General features: G+C 41.3%; 1 protein-coding gene across 6 annotated transcripts in view; it reads left to right on the forward strand.

The window, feature by feature from the left end:
* CAMKK1 (calcium/calmodulin dependent protein kinase kinase 1) overlaps positions 1–24,724 on the forward strand; it is a 181,761-nt gene that overhangs the window by 135,847 nt on the left and 21,190 nt on the right. For 5 of the 6 annotated variants that reach the window (XM_034752591.1, XM_034752595.1, XM_034752593.1 and 2 more), the window contains 3 exons: positions 12,457–12,656; positions 13,241–13,294; positions 15,723–15,796. In XM_034752591.1, coding sequence (XP_034608482.1) covers positions 12,457–12,656; positions 13,241–13,294; positions 15,723–15,796 — 328 coding nt within the window. Of the gene's footprint in view, positions 1–12,456; positions 12,657–13,240; positions 13,295–15,722; positions 15,797–16,661; positions 18,439–24,724 lie in introns of those variants that run through there. The other variant, XM_034752596.1, reaches the window with a different exon arrangement.

Raw genomic sequence — 24,724 nt, forward strand, 5'->3', positions numbered from 1 at the left:
TTCTGGAACAATTTGAAAAGAGATTTCAACAGTTCAACATCATTGAGCCTGTAGTTGCCTTTCTTGTGAATCCTTTTACTTGCCAAATAGAGGTAACAGAAATGGCTACATCAATTGCGAGTCTCATTCAAGTAAGAACAGAAGACGTGGAACTGGAGATTTTGGACCTTCAAAATGATATTGTTCTAAAATCCTATGCAACAGATGAAAATTTTTGGAATCTGTTTGACGGAAAAAAGTTTCTAACCTTAAAAAATGTAGCATACAAAATAAAATCTTATTTCGGTTCCATTTATTATACAAAGTTCTGTTTTCAACAATGAACATCATAAAATCAAAATACAGATCTCGGCTTACAGATGCCCATCTTGACGATTGCTTACGAACAGGAATATCATCCTACTCTCCCAACTACGAAAAATTGGCTGAAGTAATGCAGTGCCAAAAATCACACTGACTTTATTAGAAAAACCACGTGAATTAATGATACCTATTTTCTATTAAGTGCTGATGAGCGTGTATGTTTAACTTTTTTTCATATTTGTTTGTTTATTGAAATCCAGAGACAAGTAACAATACAAAAAATATTTTTAATTAACCATAACTGGCTATCTATGTTAAAGTAAGAATAATAAATATATTTGGACCAGCAGTTCAACAATGTTTACTTTTTTTAAATAAATAAGATGAAAACTGTTTGATATTTATTTTGTAAAAACTCCTTAATTTTTCTTACAGGTAGATAAAAAAGAGCAAATTCACACGGTAAGGTGAAAGAATAATTGCCGAATAATTTAATTAATACCTTTTACATGTAAAATTACCTTTTTTATCTTATGGATTCATATAGTATGTAATATTAAATATGATGTTTTTTGTATTATTTAATGTACAAATACAAAATAAGCCTTGAAAAATTGTTGGTGCCCGCCACACTCTTCTGAAAACATGAATGTGCTACTGGCCACAAAAAGGTTGGGGACCACTGCCATAGACAAAATGTGCCATTTTGTGGCTTTGGGAATTGCAGAGTTAAAACTCCATGGCACTTTGTCCAGGGTGGGATGGGAATTACCCCAGTGTCTTCCACACAGTGCAGTGGTTGACTGCTACGCTCATCCTACTCTCCTTCTCTCCCCTCCACCCTGGGGGCCTCCCCGAAGGGGCTGTTTCACTGGTACCAAATGGATGTAGTGTAAATGTTTGTGGCATCCTTTAGGACTGTATTGATGTAAAGTGTTTTTGTAATTGTATTTGTTACTGTTAAGTATTGTAAGAGTTAAAAATATTTTAAGAATAAATTTTACTTAGCATGAATTGAAAGGAGACCATTCCCTCTTACTGTATGTAAGTAAAGGTCCAGTATAAACACTGGCATGCCATAGCAATTTATGTAACATCTTCCTCATCTCACTACAGAATTACAGATTTTGGCCTGTATGTGTTTACTATAGGTGGGTTTAACTAGAATCTCAAATGTGACTCCCCCACCGAACCCTTCAAAATTTTAGGGTGAGGTTGGGTTCAAATACCCAGATTGGGCCCAAACTCTAGAGTTTTAATTGAGGAACTTGTCAATTAGCTTCATTTTGTAAGGGCTTGACTCTGGAGTCTTTACACAGGCTAAACTCCCATTGGCTGCAGTGGGAGTTATGCCATAGTAAAGATGAACTGCAGGATTTGTCCCTTTGCAGTTTATCTGCAAGCATGATATTAGTTTTACCTGGATCACAAGAAGCTGGAACAGCTGCAGTTGCTGTGAGTGAAATGAAGAAAATCCATTCTTTCCGCCACTTTTGCACTAGGAAATGTAAAGTCTCTCTATTGATTGTATTAAGGAAAACCCGCTTTGCCTACTATGTGGCAGGTCTACTGTCCGCTCAAGGGAACCCCTGTCATCTGTTAGTTGAACTAGTGGGTCAGAAAGAGGAACAGGAAAGGATAATGAAGTGCAGCTAAAACCATTGGGAAGTTACCTTTCCGGCAGTACAGTCATACAAAGCAATTCTCAGTAAAATCCCCCACCAGCTTCTGAAGCCCTGCACCGTACACTAAACCCAGAACAATATATAAATGCCTGCTGTGCTGATCAAAAGCTGGCTTTTCCATGATAAGGCGTAATCTTTCTTCTGTACCATCAATATGTGAATATAATTCCCATTATCTTAAAAGAGGAATTAAGTAAATATATCAACAGAAGAGTCAATTTCAGTGTGTTTGTTTTAAGAGTATTCTCAGGACTGTTATCAAGAGATGGGTAAATTCAAATGCTGGTGACATGGCAAGTAAAAGCCCTGGTGTACCCAGGGTCTTGTTTTGGATTTTGTCAGCGGCACATTCTGCATGACACATCTGTTGTGTGGGCTTTTGCAAATGTAGCTGTAAGCACATAATGCACATGGAGAAGAAAGGATGGTCTTGTGGTTAAGACACTGGCATGGAACTCAGGAGATTTGAGTTCAGTTCCTGACTCTACCATAGACTCCCTGTATGACCTTTGTAAATCACTTAAACTCTCTATGAATCAGTTCCCATCCATAAAATAAGGATAATAATCCTTCTTTTCTCCCACTTCTTGTCTGTTTAATTTGAAGACCCATCTAGGCAAGGACTGTCTTTTATTATGTATATACACAGCACCTAGCACAGTGGGGCCCTGGTTTCAACTGGGCCTCTAGGCACTGCTGAAATATAAACAGTAAGAACATAGCCAGTGTTTGTGTGTATTGTAATAAATCTATTATGTCCTGGTTCTCCCACCTCTCATTAAATGTTCTTCCCTGACCTTGCTAAATGCCTGTAAAATGTTGGTTTTAGTGTAGGAGATTCTGGCACTTATGCCTAATCTGTGACAACTGACTTTGCTTATGCAACGAATTCAAAGTTTCCAAAGAGCTCAGCTGCTAGAAGCTCCCATTACGAAGTTTTGTGGCCACATTTTCAAAGGAGCTGAGTACCCAATATGCACTCACTGTGCTGAGCTCTGTTGAAAATCTGGCCGTGTGTCCAGGGGCTGATCCCTCCTGAAAATTCTGGCCCATGTGACTTGGTCAAGGTCATAAAGCAATTTGGTGTTTAGACTAGTGAATGAAACCCAGAAATCCTGATTTACAACCCTCTGCACTGAGCACCAGGCTAAATATAAAAGGTGTAATTGGTCACAGGAAGCAGGCGGTCTCTTAAATGTAGCCACCGGCATGTCCACTTGCTTTGGATCATTCTTGGTGTCCGTGGAACACTGCAAACTGGCATCGGAGCCTTGCTTCAAAGAACAGCGTTTCGTTTTAAGCTTTATCGGCTGCTGCTGCAGCTTCCTTGGTAGGGTGTTAAATCATTTCTCCACTACAGGGCTGATGTGCGGGTAATACTAAGCAGACTCTGCAGCAGCACCATATGGATTGCTTTTGCCCTTGAACAGAAACCGGCTTCTGTTTTAATCAAATATAATTCAGCACCAGCCTTAGTAAATAGCATTAGGTGCTAATATGTGGCAATTTTTTGTAATGGGGTTTTGGAGCATTAGTAATGAAGTGCTCAGGCCCTGGGATTTCCAGCAGGGAGAGCAGAGAAGGAAGCTGTTTTAAAAGACAATGGGGAGTAATCTCCCATTTCCCCCCTCCTGCTTTTTTCTGCCGGTTGGTATGGATGAACAATTCCCAAATGTCTGCTTTTGAATGACAAGCACAGCCTATTTTAGAGTCTGAAAGTGGATGTGTCTAGAAATGAGGGAAGAGAGGGTTCTCATTTAAAGGTGAGTTTAGTGCTTGTGAAATGTGCTGTATTATCACCCCTGAAGGATGGCATGGTGATGGGTTCTATAAAAGGACCAGAACAGACAGATGTGCTCTTTTCATGCTTCATTAGCATTAAGGAATGCAGCAGGCAGGCAGAGTTGTAGGAAAGAGATCTGGATGGAGCATGCACACACAGAGAAACCTGTGTTTATCCAGTAGCAGCCTGACTACCGAACTAGGTTCCTCCTAAAACCTGACCCTCTTTTTCACACAGTCAACCTGTGGAACTCGTTGCCAGGGATGTTGTGAAGGCTAAAAGTATAACTGGGTTCAAAAAAGAATCGATAAGTTCATGGAGGACAGATCCATCAGTGGCTATTAGCCAAAATGGTCAGGGATGCAACCCCATGCTCTGGGTGTCCCTAAGCCTGTGACTGCCAGATGTTGGGGCTGGATGACCGGGGATGGATCACTCAATAGTTGCCCTGTTCTGTATATTCCCTCTCAAGTATCTGGCATTAGCCACTGCCAAAAGACAGGACACTGGGCTAGATGGACCATTGGTTAGACCCCCTATGGCCATTCTTATGTTCTTATGGTCTCCAGTCCCACTCATCATACCACAGTGCATTCATTGAAAGAGTACAGCCTAAGCACTGTACGTCTGTCACACACATTTTTCAGTGTTCTACAATAATGCTGCAGCACAATGCAATTTACAGTTGTATTTCCCTTGGGTATAGGCCCATTAGTGTGGCACACTGGGTGAATGGAGTATTGTTGGATGCTGACCTGGCTGGAGCACCTACAGAGGTCAGAGGAGGATTGACAGCAAGGGTGACATTTGTGATGGTGGTTCTTGAGGGTTTCTCATTTTGATGTCATTGTAGTAGTTTGGATTCAGCTAACTTGGCACTTGAGCCTGCAAGCACTCTGACCCCAGTTCAGAAAAGAATTTAAGCATCTGCTTAACTTTAATCACACATGCTTAAGTTATCATTAAGCATGTGCTTAAGTGCTGTCCTGAGTATGGATGCTTTGCTTCATCAGGGCTTCAGAACACAGGACCTTTCTCAATGGGAACTCTGTTTCTGGAATGTTTGCAGGATCAGACTCTTGCTAATATGAGTCAAGAACAGCAAAATGTAGCACCAAACCCTTCCAGCATTTCTGCATTAAAGTCCCTCTGTCTCTCTTCAGGCCTGTCATTCCGGAGCATAGAGACACCACTCTTGAGAAGTTGGTGAAGTGGGCAGTGAAGGAGGTGGAGGAGGACAAAGTTGAAACAAATATATCAAGAGTTTTGGAGGGATGTAAGCCAACCTGGGACTGATATGGGTTAGGAAAAATTTTCCACATAAGCAGGTTATCCCATAAGTGCCTGCTACGTGGTTATTTGCACCTTCCTTTGAAGCAGCTGATACTAGCCACTGTCAGAGCATCAACCATTGGTCTGATCCAATATGGCAGGCCTCATGTTCTTATACTAATGAATGGTAGCCTTAGATTTTCAGCGGTTTTGTACTATACATCTATAACCATATTTCCTCACTTCTAGCATCAATTAAGTGAAAATGCATTGTTTTAAAAAAACATTAAAAGCCAAGTTTGCAAAAGTTTGGGTGATTCAATTTTATGGGGCCCACATTTAGACAACAACAACCTGATTTTCAGAGTCACTGAGCATTCAGCTGCTCTGATTTCAGTTGGAGTTGTGGGTACTCAGCATCTCTGATAATCAAGCTCTTTGTGTATCAGGTTGGGCCCTCCAAATTAGTAGACATGCTTGAAAATTCTGTGCCTCGGCTTTCCCCATTAGTAATACTTGCCTTTCTCACAAGGGCTGTTCTGAAACTCAATTAATGGATGTTTAGAGATTCCTGGATGGAAGATGCTATAAGAAGGATAAGAATTATTATTAAGATCCAAATAGTGCCTGAATTGCTGCTGTTTTCCCCCTGAAATGAAGGATGACTCTAATAAAACTGAATTTAACCGAGAGCTCCAGAAGCAGATTTTCCCCCAGGGGCTTTAACTGTGATATCGTACGTTTCATTTTCATTATGAAGCAGTATTGATTTATTTTTAAAATCAGGACTGTCAGTTAGCATTGAGACAGCAGAGCAACTTGTACACAGGGAGCTTGTTCTAGTGAGCAGCCAATCTCAGCACTAACAAGCAAAACAATTTCCAGCCAAAATGAACAACTTAAACTATTTGTTTGAAGTCTTTGACAAATCATCTGCTCTGGGATTTTTTACCAGAAAACTGTGTTCCGATTGGGCCAGATCTGTATTGATTTACACTATTTTAGGATCAGATCTATTATCTTTATACTGGAGTAACCAGTGAATGCATTATTTGGCTGTCCCTAGAGTGGTTGTTGCACTCAGGATCTTGGGTATGTGGAAGGAGTGTGATCAGATTACAGCTCTGCTGACTGTACTGTGAGTAAAGATCAATCAGAAAGGTTTCTCAAAGCCAAGTGCCATGGTATGGTCCAGAGAAAAGACCAACTGGTTTATGGCTAATCAAGCAATGTCTTCAGCTGCTGGGAGAAGAGAACAAATGTCTCATTACAGCATTTGTCTCTACAGTAGTTGAAGATCATCTGTTAATGTTGGATTCCTGTCTGCTGGACCAGGTGAACCACATCAGTCCACAGTATACGACTGAAATACTAACTGCTTCATATCAGCCTGGAAAACCAGCCTCAGTTCATACCAATATACAGAAAACAGTTGGATCTGTTAGGGAGAAAATCGTTATTTATTCATACCAACGGTGCTGGCCTGAAAGTGTGCTCTGACTTACTGGGTGGGGGAATGCATGTTCGGGACACGATCGAGATGCCCTGAACAGCTTTTATAAAGTATGCAGTCACAAGCTGAAGTAACTCCCTACAAGCAAGTGCTGCCTACAAGCAAAATGGGGTGAATGTTGAGGCTCCCGCTGATTCCCTGGCTAGACGCCCAACATATGTCTCTGGAGGAACTGGGAGAGTGCTGGTAAGGACTTCCTAGAATAGGTTTAGATAAGAACTAGTATTTGTTTTTATTAAGTTTATTTTGATGAGTGTTGATCTGTATGTTCTGTATGTCTTTCTATACAATATGTTCATACAGCTCTGCTGTCTTGTTGTTGTGTATGTTTAGTTCATAGTTTTTAATACTTAGAACCAAGAAAAGGTAGTATTGTTAATTTCCCTCACCTTGTGGCTGATGTTTCTGGTGATAATGAACAGTAGGCTTAACATGATTGCCTTTAATTCCAACCACTATTACTTGCGTTAACAGGGATCCAGGAGACAACCTAACCCTGAGCACTCTGAGCACTGATGAAATAGAGTGTTAATATGGTGCGAGTGTAAACTACGCAATTTAATTTTACTGTGTATAAATATCACCAACTCCCTTGTTGTGATCTGTCTGTGGGTCTTCAGGAGCCAACAGTGGCACAAATGTATGCTGCTTGTGCTGTTGTCTCACTATATGATAATCGGGAGCTTATCTGAAGGTTGTTCATGCTGATAAGCCCTTTGTTTCCAGGGCAGTTGGGACAGGATGTTTAGCTTTTTCTCTTGAGCTTTCTCTTTATTTCTCCATACTGTGAGGCGACAACTCCAGTGTTTCCTGTCATTGCAGCAACCCACAGCCCTGTCACTGCAGCAGTCTTTTGTACTGGAAATGCAAATCACACTGATTTGCTGGAATTTTGCTGCAAGCAAAATGATATGCAAGAGAACTGTTATCCAGGGTCATTTTCTGTTACAAAAAGCGCCCCCTCTGCAGTCTGTTTAATCCCTACGGGTTCCAATGCATGCAATAGTCACTCTTTTAAAGGGCAAAAGTCACAGGACCCTTGGTCATTCTTCAGAGGATCTTCCTATAAAACACAGCATGGAGCTACAGAGTAATTAAACTAAACTACGTGACACTGTAACAAGCATAATTCCATGTGGTCTTCAGCGTGGTTTCCACCTATGTCACGAGTGGTTGTTTTGATATTCATTACTTTAAGAGATCAGGTGTCTTATGTTTTTCTTTCAGCTAATCAGCTGATACAGTAGATGGCTGTTGTCTCATATTATTTGCCTCCAATTTGTTTGCACGATATAGTTACATGAGTCAGCAATCGCAATAAGTTTTATAGTTTTATTATGGTCTCTATTAAAACTGGAAATGGCCCAGGTTAAATGCTCCCGTACTTTACAGAATTTCGGACCTGAATCCAAAGTTTGCAGCTTCGTCCCCTTTCTAATTAAAATTAGCAAGTTACTTCTATTTCATTCATGAGAGATCTGGAATTCTCTTATTTCCAAAGCTGGTTGGCTGGGAATTTTTTTGAAATCTGATGTTTATTTATGTTGTATGGATAAATAGTTCTTGGTTCTTTTCATAGGACCAGAAATCACTGGGAGTTGTTTTCATTGACTAGGGTCAAGTCCATATGGAACTATATTTTATCGTTCCTTACACAGCCCCATATGTATCAAATGAATTTCACGGTAATGTGAGACCTGGGACTAACAGCTCTGTTTGCTCCATTGAGATTTCTTTGAAGAACTATCTCCACCTGGGAATGGGTTTGCAGAGCTCTCCCTGTGTTTGAAATAATGTTGCAAACTCTTCAGGATGGAAAAACTAACTATACATGGCCCACACTAGAACTGAGGACAGATTTCTTTGATTTTAGGCTCCCCTCTAGGTCATTTTATTACTTACTATAAGTAATTAGAGGGGGTGTTCTGGCTAGCAGTTCAGTACCAAATTATCCATTGTTGTAAATGAGCAACACACAACTGAAGTCAACAGAGCTCCTCCCATTTACATCAGCAGGGAATTTGGACTGCAATGTTTAGAAATGGTTCTGTTCTCATCAGAATGGCTTTCGCATATGTAACAGGAGGTTGTGTAGGGGAGAAGGTGGGGGTAATAGTGTAAATATCTTTGAGTTAACTGGTATAATGTCGTTATTACCATAGGCACCGACTCCATGAGTGCTCCAGGCCTGGAGCACCCACAGGAAAAAAATAGTGGGTGCTCAGCACCCACTGGCAGTCCCACCAGTAGCCCCACAGATCAGCTCCTTCCCCTCCCCGCCAACGCCTCCCACCCGCTGGCGGCCCTGCCGATCAGCTCCTCCCAGCACCTCCTGCCCACTGCAGTCAGCTGTTCAGCAGCATGGAGGAGGCACTGGGGGGAGGGGCAGGAAGAGGCAAGGGGAGAGGGTGGGAAGATGTGGGGTGGGGGCAGGGATTGGGCTTGAGGAAAGGGGTCGAGTAGGGGCGGGGCCTGGAGCAGAGCGGGGGTCCAGCACCCCCCAGAAAATCCCAAAGTCGGTGCCTCTGGTCACTACTATTAGAGAGGCACTGAATATGACCCTGGGTTGGTGCTCAGGAGACCTGGATTGGCCGTTGACCAGCCATTTGACCTTGGGCAAGTCACTTCACCTTTCTGCTTGTTTCCCCGCCTGCTTTCAGTGTCTTCTCTATTTAGATTATAAGTCAAATTTTGACTAAGGCTCCTATGCCATTTAGGCGGTTTTGAAAATTTAGTCTGTAAACTCTACAAGGAAAGGACTATCTCTCACCATGTTTGTGTAGTGCCTAGCACAATGGGGCCCCAATATTGGTTGTGTCCTCTAACTATTACTATAATACAAATAAACAAATAATGCTCATTTGCAATCCTTGAACATAATGACTTGTGAACTTGATCCCGGTTACAATTTATTATGTATTTATTTGTAGTACATATTATTTAACATTTTATATTGTGATTGTACCCAGAACCTACCTAGATCAGGGCCTAATTGTTCTGAGTGCTGTACAAACATATCATCAACAACAGTTTCTACACCAAAGAGCTTGTATTTACTATCTTTTTATTAGATTTCACAAAGGCAAGTAATATATTTTGAAAGATAAATATTTATTTGACTTGGAATCATGTTTTACTTTGTTTTATGGATGAAATAATAAAAATCCCGGACTAAATTCTTCCCTGGTGTAAAACTCCATCGATTTCAATAGACTTTAACTCCACAGCTGAATTAATCTGACCTATATTTCATGGCCGGTATTTTACTTGCAAAAATGTGTTGAGAATCTGAGCCCTGCAGTCTCTGGCTTATTCTTTAAGAATCTTATATTTCACACCTGCATGAAAGGCAGCTAATCATTTCCTGAAGGGAAACTGCAGTTTCATTTTCTTTCTTGCATTACCATAATGAAATGTCAGCTCATCAATAGGTTTGCTCGGCAGCAGATGTCTGATAATAATTACTGTTGTCATAGGGTGTTTGGTGTTTACCCAGATTGTCTAGTCAGCCTCTCACAAGAGTTAACCGATTCACATCACGATATAATTGCACAGCAACAGCAAATCTGGGCTAGAATGACCACTGACGTTTCTTAGCACTGTCCTGTGAGCATTTGTCTGGGAATTGGTCTATTATGCATCTAGATTAGCTCTTAAAGAAGAATACTTACTAAAAGAATCTGTTCACTATGCAAACAGAGGCACAGTGATACTGGGTAAACACATAGTATAATACAAAGGAATCAATTAGATTGTTGTATGCTATTCAAGTTCTTATATAACACTTTGCTTTAGATGACAGTGACATTTCAGACAACCTTTTTTGAAAGTTCTTGTTTAAATTGAATACTGCTGTCACGATATTGCTGTACAATACATCTGGTTTTCTTTTTATAATTTCCTTCTTCCCCTTTACTCCAGGACATAAAAATTCCTTTTCTTATCGCAACAGTATTGCCTCCAGGATAAACTGCAACCCAAGTAGTGAATTTGTTGTAAGGCTATCTCTTGACCTCGTGATCTGCAATGATGAGCTTTTCAACCTTATATAATTCAGCTGGATCTGATATTTGGCAGTGCTATAAACCAGTTAAGACTTAGAGTCCATTCTCACTTGCCCAGGAAGCAGTTCATTCATTCAACCTAATCATAATTGCAATCTTTCCTGTTTGTAACATTTCAGAATGGAAGCTGGTTTGAAACATGACTTTGCTATGAAAGGGTTCCTGTGACAATAGCTTGTAAGGGCACATTTCTGAACATGAGAGTGGTTGTTATTTTCAAGGTTGGAATATTTTTTTCTTTCCTTTTATTCTCTTTTAGAATAAAACATTCTGTGTCTCTTTCAAAGGTTCCTGTTTATGGCACAACTAGAGCATGGTGGTATTCTCCAGAGTTCTGGCATCGGCAATCTGATTATCACTCGGGTTTAGAACAGCCTCTTTCGAACTGAAAATGTTCACTGATTTTTTTGATGTGTCAGTTCCCCTTGGCACAAGGATGCTATCTTAGCCCCCTCAATCTTCCAGTCTTCTCATGTGGGCATGTTTCTTTCTGTGTGGGGGTCTAATGTTATGTAGATTAGTCAAGTAGAATTGCAATTTTGAGATAAACATCTAAAAAATGGAACCCATGGGCTGCATCCCACAAACCTTTACTCACATGAGCAGCCCTGTGGATTCATTTGGAGCTGGTAGATGGAGTAAAGCTTTGCACCATCTGCAAGACTTGACTGTAATTATTTCCTTCTTCAACAGCAAAACTCCCTCTCCCTGGGTATTAAGATCTCTGGGGCTATGCCCACTCTCTTTGGTTAATTGCCTTTATCAGTTTGATTTTCCTCTTAACGTTTGTTCAGTGCTGGCGAAAAGTGACAGATTGACAGCCCTGGCTGCATCTCATGTGACACGCATTTGACAGTCCTCCCACAGAATGCTGCATCTTGATTGAGATGCCATGCATCTGGCCAAGCTGCTGGAAGGCTGTGGGCATTTGCCTGCAATTGCACCTTTTGGACACTGGAGGCTGCAGTGGCATCCGCTGAGCAGGCAGCCATGTGCCACCAGGAAGTGGCAGGAGTGAGATTGGAGCAGTGGCAGAAGGTGAGGGGCCTGATATGGGCCCTGGGCTCCCTGTTTCTGCAGGCAGCTGCTCCAGCCACTTGGGAGTTTCACCACCCTCACTCATCCCCGGGATCTTCCAGCATGCTTCAGAAGCCCCCATGAACCCCAGCACCCTCTGCTCCCCAGTGACACAACAGGCAGGCAGAGTTGTAGAAAGAAGCTCTATTAATCCTAGACTGGCCAATGTTACTTGATGAGGTTCTATTGCTCATCTAGCAGCAACGCAGCCATGGCTTGTATTCCTGAGCCCTGGTCCCTGGCCAATCTCAGTCCCTTTTGAAATGTGACCGTTCTCCATTTCCACTCACCATACCACACTGGGGACTAAAATCCTCCTTTTATGCACAGAACAGTAGTCCTCTGACAATCACTGGTCTCAGGGCTGTGCTGGGATAAGTGATGACATGTATACATAAAAATGCTTTGACTGACTAATTTACACCATATAAATTAAGGTTGCTGTCATTTTAAATACAACCACCCATGTTGATTTTATGGCCATTCAAGTTTAAGAGAAAGCTTCAAAAATACTAAGCTCAGCAAGGGGGAAATATTTTCTAACTCCCCAAGAGCATTGAACGAGGCTCACTACAGAACAATAGTGGGTCATCAACTATTTTAGAAAGTATGATGAAGCCCTTGTCTTTCTAAAATCTGATCTATAAGCCTGGGCATTAGCTAGCATTTTGTTGGAGAAGGAAGGGTGCTGTTATATATTGTGGTTTCTTCCGGATATGCTGGGCAGCTTTTGAAGAGCATGTTCCCATCTGTTTACAGTGCACTATCAGAAGATCATTCATCGGGACATCAAGCCTTCCAACTTGCTCTTGGGAGACGATGGGCATGTCAAAATAGCTGATTTTGGAGTCAGTAATCAGTTTGAAGGGAATGATGCCCAGCTTTCCAGTACTGCCGGGACACCAGCCTTCATGGCTCCAGAGGCAATTTCAGATTCTGGCAAAAGCTTCAGTGGAAAGGTAAGTCTTGGATCACCACTAATTAGTCTGAGTTTTAGGACCTGGGGAACATGAAAAGAAGGGTGGTATCCAAACCATACTCCTTGGTGTGTCTCTGTTCCACAGGTAAAATAAAGAAGAATTTTTCTTTTATTATTGAGTCAAATCCTGAGGTCCTAACTCTGTTTTACTCAAGACAAAACTCCCGTAGACGCCAATGGGAGTTTTGCCTGAATGAGGCTTCAGGTTTTGATCCATTATTATTTGTCTAGGTCAGATTTCTGCCAGTCTTCCTCATGTTAAGTTGTGTCTTCCTCCACAAGTAGTCTGATTGAAATGAATGGGATTGTTCGTACAGTGAGGAACTACTGGATGTGATTAAGGCTGGCAGAATCTGGCCAATATTGGTCAAAGTGTGCTAGGTGCTTTGCAGACTTGTTTGTGTGCATATAACAATGTATCTGTCTAATTACATTGTTCAGTATCTATAAAATTAGGTTCCTAATGAAAAAGAGTTTATTTTTATGTTTGAGAAAATAGCTGTCTGATCTAAAATGTATCTAGCTGTTGGATCTAATTTACTAAGTGCAATTGCTTTCTTTCAGGCACTTGATGTATGGGCCATGGGAATTACTTTGTATTGCTTTGTATATGGGAAGGTAAGATGACTGTAGAACAATTGAATTTTATATAGGAGCCGCGGCTTGGGTATCATTAGTCTGATTCTCCCACAAATAAGTGAAAAATAATAAACAGAGAGCTTGAATCTGCAAGCTCTAATTCTCCCAAATAGTCCTAATGAAGTCAGTGGGTGAATAAGGGTGGCATCCATGCATAAAAATTCACAGGTCTGCCCCATAGCTTACATCAGTGCCCAGATCAGCACCAGTGGCAATAATAGTGACATTCTTTTCCCCCCCAATATTTCCTGGATTTAGAAACAAATCAGGCAGAACATGTGGAGAGAAGCACAAGTTTGATACAAAAGCTGCTCTAAAGTGCTTTAAATGATCCAGATAGTGTGCCGTCCGTCAGCTGATAAACACGGCAGACCTGTGCAGGTTATGGTGACTTGCTGCATGAGCAAAAAAAAATTATGGTTTTGTTAGGTCCTCCTAAGGCCATGCAGGGCCCCACAAATCACACTGCACAGTTCCAAGGCTTTTTAGCTGATGTGGCTATAATTGATGGGGGTAAAATGTAAAGGAACAAGTAATTTTGTGACAGTTGTGATATGGTTTAACTAATTCAGGATATTTTATTAGTTATGATAACTGTGCACTGGGCTATTTCTAAAATAAATAATTTGCACCAAATCCTAAAGACAGTGGAATCTCTCGGGATTTTGTCCCCTGGTGATATCATTTCCCCATGTGTTATGGCATGGAGAAGACTGGAAGAAGTAAGGTAAATAAAACTAATGAACTGTTCTGTTCCAAGAAACCCCCCTACCGTTGGCCTTGCAGTAAATACTGTGCACTCATTTCCCTTCATTTTATAACTCGCCTTGGCTGGGCGGTTCAGGGGACAAGGCCAGAAAACCATCCCCTATCCCACCAGAAGCAGGTGCTGACGCTACTGTCTTTGGACCAGCAGTAAAGAACACCGCTGAATGCGCTGCCCCACACACTGCCCTTGAGGTATTCTGCAAGCAGAGTGTCTCAAGTAAAGGCCAGTTGTCACAACAGCTACACTCCTGCCCACCTGCCCATGTTGCTCAGATAGGAAGAGCCAGAATTTAGGCATATATCAATCAACTGGAAAAAGTTACATTCAAAACAAATGTGCACTGAGCTCATGTATCTGAATTTAGCATAGAAAATTTAAAAAGTGATTGAAGAAGATTATTTTAGGCATCATGTAGGTGGTTAGTGCCCAAGATCTGTAAAGCTGTTCTGTGAAGCATTTTTAAATCTGTTTAAGATCCTAGATCGTGAACAGAGTCTCCCAAGTAAATGTCATCCTTAAAAATTTATATATTTGAAAGCTGGGTCCTGCTTCGCTTACCTGTGAAGACTTGAAGCTCAAGATTCTGTTTCACCTGCAAAAGTCAATGACATTGCAAGCAGACAATACAGTCAGGGGGAGTCTGTGATCTGACTAGCTGTCATAGAAGGCCCCAGAACTATGAACTGACATCACAGCAGGCAACTAAAGAAGGAAGTAATTTTCCATGTATCATATAAAAATACACCCATATATTCTGTTGAGTGGAATTCGCCTACTTGTGGAGGCTTCATACAAGGTCCTCCTGACCAAAAATCCCCATGGTAGCCCTGCATGGCACTGGCTGACAGAGCAACACCACATGGGGATTACACCCCTGTGTGTGTGCTGTGAATGAGGGTTTCCCACCGGCTTCAGATAAACTTGTGTATAGGAGAGCATTGAGGGGAGAGGGGTAGGAATGGAACCATTGGATCTGTGCTTACACAAATCCAGTAACTGTTGTCTAGAAGTCTAAAGCAGCAGCAGACGCATTCCATAGACTGGAATAGAGGCTACGTGGTAACCCGCAGCTTTCGTGCAAGTTACATGTGTGCAGGGTGGATTGGATTCCATCCCCTGGCCATGGGTAATTTTCATGCGTCATCTTTGTTCTCAGACAGGTGAATCTCCACTATTAATTTTGGAGATGAATTTCTTAATTGCCTTTTGTATGGTAAACAATAATACCTAGCACTTATACAGAGTTTTTCATCAGTAGATCTTAAAGTGCTTTACAAAGAAGGCCAGTATTGTTACCCCCATTTTACAGATGGGTAAACGGAGGCACAGAGAGACGAAGTGACTTGCCCATGGTGACCCAGCAGGTCAGTGGCAGAGTCTGGAATAGAAACCAGATCTCTTGAGTCTCACTCGAGTACTGCTTTCGCTGGGCAGCCCTGCTCTTTTAAAATCTCTGTCTTTAACTTTTTAAGTAAGGCATAATTCTGCTTGTGATAGGTGGGAAGATTTTACTAACATACCCTGCATGTATCTTATGGGTCAAATTCTTAAGAAACATGTAACAAAAGTATATCTGAATGGCAATTGCTAAAAACTTGAGATGCCTAAAAGCTGGAAAACCATTGCTTTGTTTTGTAGTGCCCTTTTATAGATGAATACATTCTGTCTCTCCATAACAAGATCAAGAACAAGGCGGTGGAGTTCCCAGATGAGTAAGTAAACTTTACTGCACTATTGTAAAATAAAGTGCAGTCTGTAATGTTATTAACTGTGCAACATACATGATAACAGTTGGCTATTGTGCTGACTGTGTGGAGTTTTATGTGTATATTTGTTTGTTCTGAGGTTTCCTATCAATGTATCCTATGGCCCCCATTATTGTAGTATCTTATTGTGTATTTAATATAAATCTGTATTTATATAAATCTTTCATGTATTTATCTTCACAACACCCTTGTGAGGTTGGGAAGTGCTGTTGTCCCTATTTTATAGATGGGAAACTGAGGCCTGAGACTAGGTGACTTGCCCAAGGTCACACAGGAAGTTTGTGGCAAAGCAGGGACTTGAATCCTGGGTCTCCAAAATCTAGCTCTCTAACCACTGAACTATCTTTCCTTTCCAGCTGAGCTAGCCTCCCTCTGGAGGCTTTGGGGATGTTGTTCAATTTGTGTTGTCTCTGTTCTTTTTTTCTTTTGCTTGGTCTACACTCTATTGTTTGTAAAAGTGAGAAATTCCATGGGCCAAATTCTGGCCATAAATGAGCACATGCAGTTTTCACTGAAGTCAGCTGGAGCTGGGTGCAACATATGTGAAGATAGAATTTTGGCCCTAAGTGACTAAACAAGGTTTTCCAATGCTTGACCAAAACAAGATACTTGACTAAGGGCTGGTAGTTCCCGAGGTATCAGCATAGTGTAAAATATTTATTTATTTATTTAGGTTTTTACAAAGTCTAACAATACCCCTCCAATGCTCATGGCACCCTTAATCTTAAAAAATGCACTATAAAACAAACAGACACATCAGTTACCCAAGATCATCTCAGATAACCTAATGACTATATATATATTATAACAGAATCAAACCAACCCCAATACAATCCCCAGAGCACCAGCCCTGTCCAACACCCATCTCACAGACAAGAGAAGAAAGGTGGGCCTTGCAGCATGTCCTGAATGCAGAAAAACTCTGGCTGTTGTGAACCTTAGGAGGAAGAATATTCCAAAGGTTTGGAGTGAATGGAGAATGCTCTGGAATCTGCCCTCTCGGTTATAGCCAAGGGGCTTCAGCTCGGGTGCCTCCGCTAACCAGAGTGTGGTACTACGTGCAATGTTCACAAATTCTGCTGAAGAAAGATATTTATTCAAATCCAAATCCAGCAGTTCAGTAGCCTCATCACTTATGATAAGCTAATAGCGTTAGCATGAAGTGAGTGGTTTTAGTGAATAGCTGTAATACAGTGATGGAGGCTACCAGTACATGGTGCCATGATTTCCATGAGGATTGTGTATAGAGAAGGGAACTCTAGAAGAAATGGAGGGATAATCAGAAGGCAGCTGCTGGAAGTATATATGGCTGCAATCTATCTGTGAAACCTGCCGCTGTAGCAGAATTCTTCATCTCAATCCTTGTAGTCTACTGGAGTGCTGAAGGGTTAAGATATTCTACTAACATGGCCTGCTAAAAAGGCATGATAAATAGAGACACACCAGAGATACAGTAGGCTTACCAAGTGTTTAGAAACTGCAGTCTGCCTCTTTGGCAGTGCCCAGAAAGTATCACAAGCCCTGGCATCCCTAATGGTTTTCATAGTCCCTTTTTATCACAACTTAAGATCAAGGACTCTGTGACCAATGAACCTAACACTTAATGCAACTAAATAGTAGTAAGGGAAAATAAATTGACTTAAGACTATATTAAAGAAGTCAATAGTTCGAGAGGCTGGAAGAACAGAGAAACCCATGGAAGCCACATCCAGCAGGATAATAGTATCAGTCTAGAGGAATGTTTTCCAAGCTGGGACTTTCACCCTGCAGTAGTGGGTGGGCCACAAATGTTCTGTTATGCCCAATAGTACAGTGAAATAGTGACATCTACAGCTGTCCTGTTGTCTGTCCCCTATAGTAATAATGAGAGTAGTTTCATGCTGTTTGTAACTATGGGGTTGGGTTTTTCCCCTCATGGATGCTCATCCAAAAATTTGCTGTACAAATGAGTCAGTTTAAAAAATAAATCGTTAATAATATATGAGGGAGCTATCGTGGGAGCTCCTGTGAGAGTCATGTTGGTACCAGTGAGTGCAGGATGTTTGGGTATTTTGTTTCTAGGGGAAGGGCAGAGACAGCATGAACCCAGAAGGCTCACAAGGATGAGTCCCAGGGGATACATGTGAAGGCTCTGTTCTCTTGACCCACAGAAATCAGTTGTTCTATTCCTGTCAGCTTGAACTAGCTAGCTGAAAAGTCTGTCTGCAGATTTCTTAGACTCCTGGCTTCTATCAGTAACCCCATTATGATGTAATAAAATCAGCCAAAGCAATACAAAGCAAAGTACTAGGGTATGTGTGCCAGTGATGTTTCCAGAGACAGACATGAGAAGATCCAAATGAATCATCAAATCTCAGCTTCCTAGAATAAAATAAAATATCAAAACCTCTGATTCTCCCTTAGTTGAAGCAGCGCCCTACCTAAGCTACTGAGATACTGCCAAGGGACAGAAAGTATCATTTCTTTCTTTTCTTCTCCCTTTGCATGTACTGCAGTGTTGGAATTGAAATGAATGCCAGTTTTACCTCAGATAAATATTATTTTTATTATTATTTATTATTTGTATTACTGTAGTGCCTAGTTTTGGACCAGAACCCCATTGTGCTAGGTGCTGTACAAATACAGAACAAAAAATAAATATGATTACTTCACTATTGGCTCTATTGTCTTCTGCTTCTCTATATTTACTGAGAAAATACCTTTATTACTGCAAATTGTATCAAGTTACTTATGAACCAGGTTGTGAACCTCTTGTCTCACTGGTAGTTCTTCACACAAGTACTGTGATTTGAGTCAGTGGGATTACTTGTGTTAGTAACCACTCACAGTGTAAGTTTTCCAAGGTCTGACCCTGAACCAACCCCCCCCACCACCAAAAAAAAAGTTACTCCCCCTCCCGTAAGAATCAGAATAGTAGTGCCCTCTACTAAAGTCCTGTGAGAACAGAGATAATAGAAGTCTGGGTGATATACTTTCATGACCCTGGCTTAGCTTGATGTGGAACACAGTAGAGCTGTACTACTGGATAATAATGTAATGCTAGGTCCTTTGATACTTCCTGTGCAGAATATTAATTGGGAATGAGAATTGTGTTGGAGGATGATAATGGTTGGCCTTGCAAAGGATGAAACAAAGCTGCTGAAGGACTGTATGTATGGAAAGCCCTCTTCCAGAATATTCACCTACACTATAATGGGATTTTTTACTAAGTTGGTAACTAGGATGTAGCAAGGTTGATCCCACACATGCAACATGATAAACACATGATTCCTAACCATGTGGGTGTTCCTGATTGCAGCACTGAACTTGAATAGTGTTCTGCCTTAGTTCAAACATGAATAGGGGGGACTAACACCGTGTCTGTTACCTGTTTAACCGGTACTGCTGTCTCCCACAGGCTTGATTATTCACTGCCTTGCATCTTGCGTAGTCAGGTACACCTGTGCAAAGTGGGTGTAAAATGCTTTCATTTTGATATTGGTAGTATTTCACACTCACTTTACACAGGCTGTACATGACTACACCACATGCAAGGCAATAAAGAATCAGGCCCCAAGTCTATGCAGGAGGATATCTCAAAAGCGCAATGCACCATGTGAAAAACAACTTTAACCCCCGCCCCTGGCACCAGGAGCTAAGGCTATATAAAACAGCTGCCTGCATTTTCACAGAATGCACTGATGATGATTGATAATAGAATTTCTTCAACTATGAGAATTACTGGGTAAAATTCTATGGCCTGTGTGCTATGAAGAAGTCAGACAGCATGATCATAGTGTTCTTTTTGGCCTTAATAATATTGATCTGTTGATGTTGATCTCAGGGTTGTGCAGTGTGGCAGATGAATACGAGCCAACCAAATTAATATACAGTTGTAGTGGGAAAAATGCTGTTATGTGATCCATGTTTTCTGTACTCTTGTCAATGAGTCTGTCAGTCCCTGGTTACATTTAACATGGCTCTGTCTGTAGTGTAGACAGGGCTATAAAACATGTGTAAACATACCTGCCACTTCTCTGCGCTTTCACAGCTTCAGGCCTTCTCTCTGGCTTTTGGATGATGATTCATTTATTTCTTCACTTGCTTTTGGATGAGGTACCCATAGCTGGATTTTTTCCAACTCAGTCCAATACCCAGACGGAGAATTTTTGACCTACTTCCATTAATTAATCCTTCGTTTTAGTCAAAATCTAGAGATAAAATTACTTCAGTATTTAGAAATGTGCATGAGGAAATTAAAACTCTAATGAAACATGCTCCTGGTAAAGTACCAGGGTCACACAGCCCGAATTGTAGCCAGATGTTCATTATCCAGCGGCGTGAATCATTTTTAAGATCCTACGGACCTTCTCCTGTGAGGAGTTGAGCACCCTCAATTCCCACTTAAATCAAGAAGGGACCAGATGAAGAGCTCGGTTCCCATTTAGGCACTCAAATAAGGTCCAGGGTATCAAAACTTAAGCTCCTTTGAGAATCTGCTCACTTTCTAAGTGCCTAATATGGAGCTGAACTCTTTTGAAAATCTTGCTCCAATTGTGGGTGCTGAGCCTTTCTGAAAATCTGGCCCTTAGAGTTGAGGGCAGTCAGCACGTTACAGATAATCAGGCCCAAGGCATTGCAAATATGGACAGAACTCACTAAGGTAATTCATTCTGTGTTGCCATTGCTGCATGATTTTGGATGGATGTTTGTTTTAACAGAGCTGCGGCAAAGAATTGTTTATGTAGGCAGTTGTGTCTCTGCTCTCTCAGGTCCTGGGCAATTTGCCCATCATCTCTCAGCCATCATATATTTGGGTTAGCAGTCAGTTTACGAGTGACTGTTCCCATCTGTCTCCACAGTAAGTTATTAACATTTAATGGGCTAACTGGGTTGTGCTAAGAAACCTTTTCTTCATTCAGCCATCTCCTTCAGCAATAATTCTTGCTGCATGATTTATTTTGACTTCACATTGACCTATTCTCCCAGCCTAAAAAAATCTTGCTGCTCATTAAGATGTTGAGAGATAGTTACTGTGTGTTGATTGCTGTCTAAACTAAATCCATTTATTTGATAAAGATGGTAACAGAGAGATGCATATTAAGCAAGAACTCACTGGACTGATTCCACCTCAGACCTCCCACTAGGATGACCAGATGTCCCAATTTTATAGGGACAGTCCCGGTTTTTGGGTCTTTTTCTTATATAGGCTCCTACTACCCCCAACCCCCTGTCCCAATTTTTCACATTTGCCATCTGGTCACCCTACCTCCCACAGAATTAGCACCTAGCTATATATAGGAGCATTTTGGAGTCAATTTATTTTACCATGGCTACAAAAGACACACATTTCTGTTTACAGAGGGTCCATGAAAACTCAATCTCTGCTTTATGAATGATTAAATAAAGAAATGTAATTTTCTGTGCTCAGATATTTCAGCTCCCCTTAGGCCAGAGACAGTGGGGTAAATATTTTCTGTAGATATGCAGCTCTGCTCATATAAATGAGAATTATGCATCTAAACTCCTGTGCATTGTGCTAGATATTTAAGAAAATGGATTTAGCCATAATTTCATCTTGGGTTAAGTTACAATTAGCACTAAATAAAAGTTATTCAGGACTAACAGCAAATTGGTAAAGGCTTTGTGTCCAGACATCTATTAAGAGTGCAAGAACTACTATGTGTGTGATTCTAATAAGGATCTAAAGTTGAGTCATTCTTTTTCTGACCTACAATGCAATGTTAACAATTCTCACTATTTTGTCATTAGTCTCACGATACTAGGTGTTCTTCCAAGCTCCTGGGAATATGAGAGAATCTCAGTTTTCATTTCCCTTAGTTGGGGGGAAAAAAGCTGGAAAATATGACCCCTAATTGCTCCAAGTCCAGAAGGCAATTTAAAAGACCCCAAAGTTGTTATTTAAAATCTCATGTTTTTTAAGCCAGTTCATGATTATTTGAGGGCCTGTCTCAGGGCTGGTCTACACTGGAGGAGGAGGGGGGGTCAGGGTCGATATAAGATATGCAACTTCAGCTATGGGAATAGTGTAGCTGAAGTGGACGTATCTTATTTCGACTTACCTTGGGTCCTCACGGCATGGGATCGACGGCCGCGGCTCCTCATCGACTCCACTACCGCCGCTCTCCCTGGTGGAGTTCCGGAGTCGACGGGAGCGCGTTCGGGGATCGATATGTCACGTCTAGACGAGACACGATATATCGATCCCCGATAGATCGATTACTACCTGCTGATTCAGCGGGTAGTCTCGACGTATCCTCAGTGGTTGTGGTTAGCAATACTGCTGCATGTTCGAATTGTGAGGAAGCCCTCTGCCATGCTTTAGCAATACCTCCAGCTGATTGGGAAACCGTGTTAACGAACTCCAAAGTATTGTGGAATCTTCTATTGAAAAAATTGTCAAGTATGACATGAGTTCTTTTTAGAATGGAGGAGTGAAGGGGAGAAATAGGGAGACTCCATGAGTCTCTAAGGGGAGACAAGCAAACATGTTTGTACACATATGTTCCGAACACATGGAAGATATTTTCCCCTTTTTGGTGCACAAACTGTCCCTTGGAACTGACATCTCTGACATGGTGTATGGACGTGCTGGTGTAAGTGGTGGGCATTTTGTTTAGCATTGACATAGTGAATAGCCGGTGCATGGCCATTTTTCCTTCCTTCCTCTCTCTGTTATTAACTGGGTAATTCAATTAATTTCAACAGTAACTTACCCAGAACTGCATGAATGTCCCACAGAGCTTGTCTGCGACAAAAACAGCCATGCATTTTCCCTTCCTTATGATTTTTCATTATTTCTGTGTCTGCCTAGAAGTCTTTCTGACTCCTAGAAAAATATCAGACTAGATCATTGTGCTGTCTTCTTTTTTAAATCACATTAATACTGCTTTTGCGCTGACAGATCTTAGGCCTTTTAGAAAGCACCATTTCACCTTTATCTCAGCTGCCTACTGTGTTAGCAGCCCTGACTGCTTATTTATGACCTGCTGACTACTGCTCTCTGCTCCAGTATTAGTATCTTTTATAGCCCAGATCTTGTTATAAGAGTGTCCTGGTTTTTCCCTTTCCTGCCCCCTGCCTAAAATTTCATGTGAGTGGCAGTCTAGAGAATGGCAGTATTCAACTGGTCATTCCTGTCCCTCCCATTATCTGGGCCTGATTCTCTTTTACACGAAGATCCCTTGGCATCACTGTGATGTTTAAAGAATACCACTTTATGACCCCTTTACACAGCCCGAGCAGTATTAAAGAGCCTCCGTATAAGTGAGAATCGGGCCCTTTTGTTCTCGCTATTGCCAGTTACAGGGCTAGCTGCACTTCTGTCCTCTTTCAGGGCTCAGACCTTTACCTCTCCTGGAGTGAAATGCTAGTTTTCTTGTTCTAATACCAGGCACTGGGCTACAGAATCTGTGGATTAACTGTTCTTACCCACCCGAGGTCCAGCTGACCTGGGGTACCTGCAGTTCCTCTCAGTCTGTGATCAGTGGTGAACAGGGATAGTACAGCCTTCTTGAAACAAAAGTGTTGTTTATTTTAACAAACAACAGTCTTGGGAGACAGACCAGTCCTCACTTACAGACAGCCCCCCAACCTCAAGCAAATTCTCACCAGCAACTGCACACCATACAACATAAACACTAACCCAGGAACCTCTCCTTGTAACAAAGCCCAATGCCAACTCTGTCCACATATCTATTCAAGTGACACCATCATAGGACCTAACTACGTTGGCCACGTCATCAGGGGCTTGTTCACCTGCACATCTACCAACGTGATATATGCCATCATGTGCCAGCAATGCCCCTCTGCCATGTACATTGGCCAAACCAGACAGTCTCTACGCAAAAGAATAAATGGACACAAATCTGACATCAGGAATCATAACATTCAAAAACCAGGTTTCAGAGTAGCAGCCATGTTAGAGTGGGAGAACACTTCCACCTCTCTAACCACACAGTGACAGACTTGAAGGTGGCAATTTTGCAACAAAAAAACTTCAAAAACAGACTCCAAAGAGAGACTGCTGAACTTGAATTAATATACAAATTAGATACAATTAACTTAGGTCTAAATAGAGACTGGTAATGGTTGGGTCATTACACTAATTGAATCTATTTCTCCATGTTAAGTATCCTCACACCTTCTATGGATCATCTCGATTATCACTTCAAAGGATTTTTTTCTCCTTCTGATGATAGCTCATCTCAATTGATTGGCCTCTTACAGTTGGTATGGCTACTTCCACCTTTTCATGTTCTCTGTATGTATAAATATNTTCACCTGCACATCTACCAATATGACATATGCCATCATGTGCCAGCAATGCCCCTCTGCCATATACATTGGCCAGACCGGACAGTCTCTACGCAAAAGAATAAATGGACACAAATCTGACATCAGGAATCATAACATTCAAAAACCAGTGGGAGAACACTTCAACCTCTCTAACCACACAGTGACAGACTTGAAGGTGGCAATTTTGCAACAAAAAAACTTCAAAAACAGACTCCAAAGAGAGACTGCTGAACTTGAATTAATATACAAATTAGATACAATTAACTTAGGTCTAAACAGAGACTGGGAATGCTTGGGTCATTACACTAATTGAATCTATTTCCCCATGTTAAGTATCCTCACATCTTCTATGGGTCATCTCGATTATCACTTCAAAGTTTTTTTTTCTCCTGCTGATAACTCATCTCAATTGATTGGCCTCTTACAGTTGGTATGGCTACTTCCACCTTTTCATGTTCTCTGTATGTATAAATATCTTCTTCCTGTGTGTTCCATTCTATGCATCCGAAGAAGTGGGCTGTAGCCCATGAAAGCTTATGCTCAAATAAATTTGTTAGTCTCTAAGGTGCCACAAGT

This window comes from Trachemys scripta, chromosome 18 (genome assembly GCF_013100865.1).
Source record: "Trachemys scripta elegans isolate TJP31775 chromosome 18, CAS_Tse_1.0, whole genome shotgun sequence".
NCBI lineage: Eukaryota > Metazoa > Chordata > Testudines > Emydidae > Trachemys > Trachemys scripta.